The sequence below is a fragment of the Oncorhynchus gorbuscha genome, linkage group LG20 (assembly GCF_021184085.1).
Source record: "Oncorhynchus gorbuscha isolate QuinsamMale2020 ecotype Even-year linkage group LG20, OgorEven_v1.0, whole genome shotgun sequence".
NCBI classification, from domain to species: Eukaryota; Metazoa; Chordata; class Actinopteri; order Salmoniformes; family Salmonidae; genus Oncorhynchus; species Oncorhynchus gorbuscha.
Genome location: NC_060192.1, coordinates 45671158 through 45681985, shown reverse-complemented (window position 1 = coordinate 45681985; position 10828 = coordinate 45671158). Strand labels below are relative to the sequence as shown.

At 44.8% G+C, this 10828-nt stretch overlaps 1 protein-coding gene across 2 annotated transcripts; it reads right to left on the bottom strand.

Annotated features, from left to right (window-relative positions):
* Positions 1-272: 272 nt before the first annotated feature.
* Positions 273-8174, bottom strand: c1qa (complement component 1, q subcomponent, A chain). Of its 2 annotated transcripts, XR_006833871.1 has the most exons (7): positions 8076-8174; positions 6636-6806; positions 4961-5304; positions 4565-4651; positions 4335-4379; positions 809-979; positions 273-768 (listed from the first exon to the last, which is right to left on the bottom strand). XR_006833871.1 is itself a non-coding variant. In XM_046317405.1 (6 exons), the coding sequence occupies exons 1-6, from the start codon at positions 8092-8094 to the stop codon at positions 872-874; spliced, it is 774 nt and encodes a 257-aa protein (XP_046173361.1). In that variant the 5' UTR covers positions 8095-8174; the 3' UTR covers positions 273-871. The 2 variants fall into 2 exon arrangements, 1 of the variants encoding a protein (XP_046173361.1); XM_046317405.1 differs by having other exon boundaries at positions 273-979.
* Between the last annotated feature and the right edge of the window lie 2654 nt (positions 8175-10828).

The window sequence follows — 10828 nt, the reverse complement described above, 5'->3', positions numbered from 1 at the left end:
AGACAGGGGTATAGATAGGGGTGTGTGTGACTTTCACTTGGCACTGTATTTTATATCAATAATGGCAGGGTTGGTATAGATCAGTATAGAACAGTATAGATCAGTATATAACAGTATAGATCAGTATAGATCAGTATAGAACAGTATAGAACAGTATAGAACAGTATAGATCAGTATAGAACAGTATAGATCAGTATAGAACAGTATAGATCAGTATAGATCAGTATAGAACAGTATAGATCAGTATAGATCAGTATAGATCAGTATAGAACAGCATAGAACAGCATAGAACAGCATAGAACAGTATAGAACAGTATAGATGAGTATAGAACAGTATAGATGAGTATAGAACAGTATAGAACAGTATAGATCAGTATAGAACAGTATAGAACAGTATTGATCAGTATAGATCAGTATAGAACCGTATAGATCAGTATAGATCAGTATAGAACAGTATAGAACCGTAGAGATCAGTATAGAACCGTAGAGATCAGTATAGAACCGTAGAGATCAGTATAGAACCGTAGAGATCAGTATAGATCAGTATAGAACAGTATAGAACCGTATAGATCAGTATAGATCAGTATAGAACAGTATAGATCAGTATAGATCGGTATAGAACAGTATAGAAAAGTGTAGATCCGTATAGAACAGAATAGAAAAGTGTCGATCAGTATAGATCAGTATAGATGATCAGTATAGAAAAGTATAGAACCTTATGGAACAGTATAGATCAGTATAGAACAGTATAGATCAGTATAGAACAGTATAGATCAGTATAGAACAGTATAGATCAGTATAGAACAGTGTTAGTAATGGTTGGTTCCCAGGGACAGCTCATGTGACGAGGTCACTGCATGGCGTTATGACATCACTTCCCGGTGGGGAAGAGCAGGAAGCCGTTGAACACGATCTTCTTGTCCTTCTTGTCTTCCTTCACATTCTCCGGCTGCTCGTCTTTAAACGGCTCCAGCCACACCTGGTTATATTAACACACCTGGTTACACACCTGGTTATATTAACACACCTGGTTATATTAACACACCTGGTTATATTAACACACCTGGTTACACACCTGGTTATATTAACACACCTGGTTACACACCTGGTTATATTAACACACCTGGTTATATTAACACACCTGGTTATATTAACATACCTGGTTACACACCTGGTTATATTAACACACCTGGTTACACACCTGGTTATATTAACACACCTGGTTACACACCTGGTTATATTAACACACCTGGTTACACACCTGGTTATATTAACACACCTGGTTACACACCTGGTTATATTAACACCTGGTTACACACCTGGTTATATTAACACACCTGGTTACACACCTGGTTATATTAACACACCTGGTTACACACCTGGTTATATTAACACACCTGGTTACACACCTGGTTATATTAACACACCTGGTTACACACCTGGTTATATTAACACCTGGTTACACACCTGGTTATATTAACACACCTGGTTACACACCTGGTTATATTAACACACCTGGTTACACACCTGGTTATATTAACACACCTGGTTATATTAACACACCTGGTTATATTAACACACCTGGTTATATTAACACACCTGGTTACACACCTGTTTATAGAATCATTGTGTGCTGTTGGTATGGACGATGCTACACAAAGACAGCAGTCACATCCCATTCAATCTGACATAATAAGCCAACAGGCCCCAATCATGACAATAAAAATACAACCCTTTAGCATTTCCAAATCTAAATGTACTACTATTGGCTAGCTACATCCCATTGATAACTTATTTCATCAAGTTCTGCACACAAAGTAACCGGTGATCTTAAAGTTGAATCCAGTCATGGTCACCCGTGTTTCACCCAGTCATGGTCACCCGTGTTTCACCCAGTCATGGTCACCCGTGTTTCACCCAGTCATGGTCACCCGTGTTTCACCCAGTCATGGTCACCCGTGTTTCACCCAGTCATGGTCACCCGTGTTTCACCCAGTCATGGTCACCCGTGTTTCACCCAGTCATGGTCACCCGTGTTTCACCCATTCATGGTCACCCGTAGATAGTTAACAGCAAGCGAGATGCAATAATAAAACAGTGGCATGATTATGATCATTTTAACTTCCTGTTGAAAGTTAATCTTGAAAAGGGCGATGGTAACAAATGAGCAAACACATCCTCCTCAGTCCTCAAAGATAACACCTACACACTAGCCTACAACACAAACTAACCCATTGCAAGTCAAAATGTGATTGGTTGATTCTACTGTCACTCCAAAATTCTGCTCTAATACAGTTGAATGGCAGAGGCTTCTGAAAGCCAATAGCTAAGCTAGTTAACTGGTTTTATCTCCCCAGCAACTTCCAAAGAAAATCCTGATTGGATATTTTTTTCTCTTCACCCTTTCCTCTCTTAACCCTTTCCTTTCCAACACAAACTGAAGACATTAAATTAGAATATAATTGAAAATAATAAAATAATCAGATTACCATTTAAATATTATTGAAAAGAGAGAAATGAAATAAAAAATACATCTATTATTTTATCAACCCTTAGGCCTTCTCTGTAGGTTTAGAAGGCATTTACAGTTTCCACTGGATGATGCTCTGTGCTGATTGGTTAGTTTGGGGGGTGCTGTGTGCTGATTAGTTAGTATGGAGCAGGTATTCCCAACCTGGGGTATGTGCAATGTCGTCGGGGGTACGCCAAATAAATAAAAAATATATATACTGTATATATATATGATCATGATCAAAAATATAATATATATATATATATATAAAATATTTTTCACATTTTCAAACAGTACATTTATGTTGTCCGGGGCTATACTTTGGGTGAGTTTTTTCCCTCGCCTCAGTAGCCTCGTTTCACTGCCAAAAATAAATGAAACCATCTAGTGTTCAGAGAAATAACAACACAATGTCATATACAGGGAACCTAGTCAAATAATTAACATCCAATCACATTAACCATTACTCATCCAATCACATTAACCGTTACTCATCCAATCACATTAACCGTTACTCATCCAATCACATTAACCGTTACTCATCCAATCACATTAACCGTTACTCATCCAATCACATTAACCATTACTCATCCAATCACATTAACCGTTACTCATCCAATCACATTAACCGTTACTCATCCAATCACATTAACCGTTACTCATCCAATCACATTAACCGTTACTCATCCAATCACATTAACCGTTACTCTCTCACAGGAAACCTTCACTCAGACATTTAGAAACAAAACATGACCATTTTAAAAATAAGCCAAGGGAGATTAAAGACTACTTTCAGCAGCAGTGACATGGCAGGAGATGTTTTGAAACAAGAACTAGAACAAAAAAAACAACAAAGAGGAAAACGAACAGTTCTGTAAGGAAACTAACAATACAGAAAACAATTACCCACAAAACCCATGTGGGCAAGAGCTACCTAAGTATGGTTCCCAATCAGAGCTACCTATGTATGGTTCCCAATCAGAGCTACCTAAGTATGGTTCCCAATCAGAGCTACCTAAGTATGGTTCCCAATCAGAGCTACCTAAGTATGGTTCCCAATCAGAGCTACCTAAGTATGGTTCCCAATCAGAGCTACCTAAGTATGGTTCCCAATCAGAGCTACCTAAGTATGGTTCCCAATCAGAGCTACCTAAGTATGGTTCCCAATCAGAGCTTCCTAAGTATGGTTCCCAATCAGAGACAACGATAGACAGCTGTCCCTGATTGAGAACCATACCCGGTGCCTCCCGGGTGGCACAGTGGTTAAGGACGCTGTACTGCAGCGCCAGCTGTGCCATCAGAGTCCCTGGGTTCGCGCCCAGGCTCTGTCATAACCGGCCGTGACCGTGAGGTCCGTCACACCCTGGCCTAACCAAAATAGAGAATAAAAGCCTCTCTATGGCCAGGGCGTGACAGCATCCTTTCAAGCACACCCTTCTCATTAACCTGTGGGGAGTTATTCACCATTTTCTATGAACAAATAAGGTTTTATATAAAGATGGTTAAATAAAGAGCTAAATTATTGATTAAACTCACACACATTCTTATGTTCAATAAATCTATCGTATAGTGTGTGTGTGTGTGTGTAGCAGGCTTACAACAATGTCAAACAACAACATTTGAGAGTGCTCTGACCCTGGTGATAAAGGGGGTACAGCTGGAAGTTGAATGTTTGAAGAAGTACGGGACTCTAAAAGGTTTGGGAACCACTGGTATGGAGAATGCTGTGTGGTGATTGGTTAGTTAGGAGGATGCTGTGTGGTGATTGGTTAATATGGATGATACTATGTGCTGATTGGTTAGTATGGAGGATGGTTCCCACCTTGTTGCCGCGTGATAGGTCCAACACCACACCTCCTGACAGAACCTACACATCATGGAATTAACAATAAAGAGTGTTATTAGGAAGAAAAATCTATGTTGTTAAACTCTTTACCCGGTGTCGTCATAGTAACCCAACCTGGTGTCGTCACAGTAACCCAATTTGGTGTCATCAGTCCCTACTTGGTGTTGTCATAGTAACCCTACCTGGTGTTGTCATAGTAACCATACCTGGGTAGTGGCTCTGTTGTTGTAGTCACAGAAACCTAGCATCCTCTCTCCCAGGGCGTCACTTTTCAGATACAGACACATGCCCACCTATACACACACACACACACACACACACACACACACACACACACACACACACACACACACACACACACACACACACACACACACACACACACACACACACACACACACACAGAGTTTTACAAGATGTTGAAAGAGAGAGTGTAATCTGTCTGTCTGTCTGTCTGTCTGTCTGTCTGTCTGTCTGTCTGTCTGTCTGTCTGTCTGTCTGTCTGTCTGTCTGTCTGTCTGTCTGTCTGTCTGTCTGTCTGTCTGTCTGTCTGTCTGTCTGTCTGTCTGTCTGTCTGTCTGTCTGTCTGTCTGTCTGTCTACCTTGGCCTCTGAGTGGAAGACGAAGTAGTAGACTCCAGGTATGCTGCAGGTGAACATTCCAGAGTTCAAACTGATCAGGTTGCTGCTGGTGATGGCGGAGTTATAGGTCAGGGTTTGTTTGTAGGGGGGGTAGGAGATGTCTGTCCGGGACACGGAGAAGGCCGCGCGGTGTTGATGGGATTGGTCCCCGCCCCTCCCTGCAGGGCCAGGGGGGCCAGGGGGCCCAGAGGGACCCTCAGGTCCCAGGTCTCCACTTAAGCCTTTAGGCCCCATGTCCCCGGGGATCCCCCGGCTCCCCTTCCTCCCTTTCAGTCCATGGGGCAACCCCGCATCCAGCTGCAGTGCTGGGAGAAAGATGAGGGAGGGACCGAGGTTTACTAAACAGCAACCATTAGATGTGGAATTTTCAGCTCAATACCACATACCCTGACCACCAGACTGACCACCAGACCCTGACCACCAGACTGACTACCAGACCTTGACCACCAGACTGTAACAGACCCTGACCACCAGACTGACCACCAGACCCTGACCAGACTGTAACAGACCCTGACCACCAGACTATAACAGACCCTGACCACCAGACTATAACAGACCCTGACCAGAGGAGGAGGGAGAGGAGGGAGAGGAAGAGAGCAAGGGAGAGGAAGGAGAGGAAGAGAGACAAGGGAGGAAGGAGGGAGAGGAAGAGAGACAAGGGAGAGGAAGGAGAGGAAGAGAGACAAGGGAGAGGAAGGAGAGGAAGAAAGACAATGGAGAGGAAGGAGATGAAGAGAGAGAAGGGAGAGGAAGGAGATGAAGAGAGAGAAGGGAGAGGAAGGAGATGAAGAGACAGTAGGGAGAGGAAGAGAGACAAGGGAGAGGAAGGAGATGAAGACACAGTAGGGAGAGGAAGGAGATGAAGAGAGACAAGGGAGAGGAAGGAGATGAAGAGAGACAAGGGAGAGGAAGGAGATGAAGAGAGAGAAGGGAGAGGAAGGAGAGGAGGGAGAGGAAGGAGATGAAGAGAGCAAGGGAGAGGAAGGAGAGGAAGAGAGACAAGGGAGAGGAAGGAGATGAAGAAAGACAATGGGAAGGAAGGAGATGAAGAGAGACAAGGGAGAGGAAGGAGATGAAGACACAGTAGGGAGAGGAAGGAGATGAAGAGAGACAAGGGAGAGGAAGGAGATGAAGAGAGAGAAGGGAGAGGAAGGAGAGGAGGGAGAGGAAGGAGATGAAGAGCGACAAGGGAGAGGAAGGAGAGGTGGGAGAGGAAGAGAGACAAGGGAGAGGAAGGAGAGGAAGAGAGACAAGGGAGAGGAGGGAGAGGAAGAGGGAGAAGGGAGAGGAGGGAGAGGAAGAGAGAGAATGGAGAGCAAGAGAGAGGGGCGGGAGAGACCCTGACCACACTAACCACACAGTCCTCTTTACTGACAGGTTATTTAACATGCTGTTTCTTCCTCTCCCCTCCTCTTCCTCTCTCCCTGTCTCCCTTATGTCCCTCCTCTCTCCTCTTCTCCCTTCCTCTCCCTCTCTACTTATTTCTCCCCCCTCTCCCTCTCCCTCTCCCTCCTCTCTCCTCCTCTCCCTCCTCCCTTCTCCCTTGTCTCTTCTCCCTTCTCTCCCTCCCTCCTCTCCTTCCCCTCCCTCCTCTCCCTTCTTTATTTTCTCTCCAATCCCTCCATCTCTCTGTTACCTGGCTCTCCTTTTTCTCCCTTTGCTCCTTGTCGCCCATCCCGGCCTGGAGTTCCTTGCGCTCCTGGTGTTCCGTCCTGGACCAAGCATCCGTTCTGGCATCGCCCCAAGGAAAAGAGCACCGCCACACACACCGCAGACAGTGAAAACCCTGACATCATCCTCGGGAACCCTGAGAGGACAGGACGCAGAGACATGACATCATAGTGGGTCAAATATGACGTCATAGGAGAAATGACTCTAGAATACTTTCCCTCCATCCCAGACAACTCCAGATGACTGCTCAAGTTCTATTATTCCACCAACACACCTGAACCCAAAGGCTTGATTGTTAGTTGATTGGTTCACCCAAAGGCTTGATGGTTAGTTGATTGGTTCACCCAAAGGCTTGATGGTTAGTTGATTGGTTCACCCAAAGGCTTGATGGTTAGTTGATTGGTTCACCCAAAGGCTTGATGGTTAGTTGATTGGTTCACCCAAAGGCTTGATGGTTAGTTGATTGGTTCACCCAAAGGCTTGATGGTTAGTTGATTGGTTCACCCAAAGGCTTGATGGTTAGTTGATTGGTTCACCCAAAGGCTTGATGGTTAGTTGATTGGTTCACCCAAAGGCTTGATGGTTATTTGATTGGTTCACCCAAAGTCTTGATGGTTAGTTGATTGGTTCACCCAAAGGCTTGATGGTGATATGCTGCTACTGGAATGGAACCAATATGTGTACTGGCTGGGAGAACAGATCTGGAAAACAGCTGTAGTGTTTCATGTGTCCACATGTTCAGATCCAGAATGGAACAGAAGTCTCTGAAGGTTCAGTTGGTTAGAACCCAAGAGGTTTCACAGGTTTCCCAACCCTCCCCCCACCCCCACCCCCCCTCCTCCAGGAGGTTTCACGGGTTTCCCAACCCTCCCCTCGCACCCCCATCCTCCAAGAGGTTTCACAGGTTTCCAAACCCCCTCCCACAAGAGGTTTCACAGGTTTCCCAACCCCCACCCCCCTCCCCTCCCCCAATAGGTTTCACAGGTTTCCCAACCCTCCCCCACCCCCACCCCCCTCCTCCAAGAGGTTTCAACCCTCCCTCGGAGGTTTCCCAACCCTCCCCTTTCGGTTTCACCCCCCCCCCACCCCCCTCCTCCAAGAGGTTTCACAGGTTTTCAAACCCCCCCTCCTCCAAGAGGTTTCACAGGTTTCCAACCCCCCCCCAAGAGGTTTCACAGGTTTCCCCCCCCCCCACCCCCCACCCCCTCCCCTCCCTCCCCCAAGAGGTTTCACCGGACAGAGGAGAGAGTTGGGGAAACCTGGGTAAGAGCATGGAGCTGGTAACTCTTTCCACCTCTGATTCTCTCCTGCTCTCCAAAAAGACAAAAATCATTGACTAAACTCTATTACAAATAAATCTCTACATAACATGTCTATTTAATATGTGCAGATATGTGTCACTCACCAGTGTTTCTGATCAGCATAGAACAGGGACGTCTTGTCTGTCTGTTCCGTCTTTTTAGTTATGTTGAATAAAGTCCATCCTGCAGTTATTACATTGATCACACACACACACACACACACACACACACACACACACACACACACACACACACACACACACACACACACACACACACACACACACACACACACACACACACACACACACACACACACACACACACACACACACACACACACACACACAAAGCCTGCAGCGTACACACACACACACTGAAACACATGAGTCAGTAGCTTTATTTCCTCAAACTCTGTTTTGACTGTCTTTCTCTGTTGGTGGTTTTGATCCAAACACTCAAATCACTTCTTTCTGTAAAAACTGACAGTCATTCTGCTAAATAAGAACAGTAAAGCCTCCTTTACTGGCTCAAATAGCCGACCAATCAGCCTGTTACTAACCCTTAGTAAACATTTTGAAAAAATAGTGTTTGATCAGATACAATGCTATATTACTGTACACAAATTGACAACAGAATTTCAGCATGCTTATAGGGAAGGAGATTCAACAAGCACAGCACTTACACAAATGTCTGATGATTGGCTGAGAGAAATTTATAATAAAAAGATTGTGGGAGCTGTTTTGTTAGACCAGTGTGGCTTTTGACATTACATTATGCTGGAAAAACGTAGGTGTTATGGCTTTACTGCTATATTGTGGATAAAGAGTTACCTGTCTAACAGAACACAGAGGGTGTTCTTTAATGGAAGCCTCTCCAACATAATCCAGGTAGAATTAGGAATTCCCCAGGGTAGCTGTCTAGGCCCCTTACTTTAAAAAAATCTTTACTAATGACATGCCATTGACTTTGAATGAAGCGGATGACTCAACACTATACACGTCAGCTACTACAGAGATTGAAATGACTGCAACACTTAACAAAGAGCTGCAGTTAGTTTCAGAATGGGTGGCAAGGTATAAGTTAGTCCTAAATTTTTCCAAAACTAAAAGCATTGTATTTGGGACAAATCATTCACTAAACCCTAAACCTCAATGAAATCTGGTAATAAATAATGAAGAAATTGAGCACGTTGAGGTGACAAAATTGTTTGGAGTAACCCTTGGATTATAAACTGTCATGGTCAAAACATATTGATACAACAGTAGCCAAGATGGGGAGAAGTCTGTCCATAATAAAGAGCAGTCTGTTTAAACGACTAGCACACAGCTCAGACAGCCATACCCCACAAGACATTCCACCAGAGGTCTGTTTAAACTACTAACACACAGCTCAGACAGCCATACCCCACAAGACATTCCACCAGAGGTATGTTTAAAGGACTAGCACACAGCTCAGACAGCCATGCCCCACAAATCAAATCAAATTTATTTGTCACATACACATGGTTAGCAGATGTTAATGCGAGTGTAGCGAAATGCTTGTGCTTCTAGTTCCGACAATGCAGTAATAACCAACGAGTAATCTAACCTAACAATTCCAAAACTACTACCTTATACACAGTGTAAGGGGATAAGAATATGTACATAAAGATACATGAATGAGTGATGGTACAGAGCAGCATACAGTAGATGGTATCGAGTACAGTATATACATATGAGATGAGTAATGTAGGGTATGTAAACAAAGTGGCATAGTTAAAAGGGGCTAGTGATACACGTATTACATAAAGATGCAGTAGATGATATAGAGTACAGTATATACATATACATATGAGATGGATAATGTAGGGTATGTAAACATTATATTCAGTAGCATTGTTTAAAGTGGCTAGTGATATATTTTATATAAATTTCCATCAATTCCCATTACTAAAGTGGCTGGAGTTGAGTCAGTGTGTTGGCAGCAGCCACTCAATGTTAGTGGTGGCTGTTTAACAGTCTGACGGCCTTGAGATAGAAGCTGTTTTTCAGTCTCTCGGTCCCAGCTTTGATGCACCTGTACTGACCTCGCCTTCTGGATGATAGCGGGGTGAACAGGCAGTGGCTCGGGTGGTTGTTGTCCTTGATGATCTTTATGGACTTCCTGTGACATCGGGTGGTGTAGGTGTCCTGGAGGGCAGGTAGTTTGCCCCCGGTGATGCGTTGTGCAGACCTCACTACCCTCTGGAGAGCCTTATGGTTGTGGACGGAGCAGTTGCCGTACCAGGTGGTGATACAGCCCGACAGGATGCTCTCGATCTGTAGAAGTTTGTGAGTGTTTTTGGTGACAAGACAAATTTCTTCAGCCTCCTGAGGTTGAAGAGGCGCTGTTGCGCCTTCTTCATGATGCTGTCTGCGTGGGTGGACCAATTCAGTTTGTCTGTGATGTGTACGCCGAGGAACTTAAAACTTACTACCCTCTCCACTACTGTCCCATCGATGTGGATAGGAGGGGTGCTCCCTCTGCTGTTTCCTGAAGTCCACAATCATCTCCTTAGTTTTGTTGACGTTGAGTGTGAGGTTATTTTCCTGACACCACACTCAGAGGGCCCTCACCTCCTCCCTGTAGGCAGTCTCGTCGTTGTTGGTAATCAAGCCTACCACTGTAGTGTCGTCCGCAAACTTGATGATTGAGTTGGAGGCGTGCGTGGCCACGCAGTCGTGGGTGAACAGGGAGTACAGGAGAGGGCTCAGAACACACCCTTGTGGGGCCCCAGTGTTGAGGATCAGCGGGGTGGAGATGTTGTTACCTACCCTCACCACCTGGGGGCGGCCCGTCAGGAAGTCCAGTACCCAGTTGCACAGGGCGGGGTCGA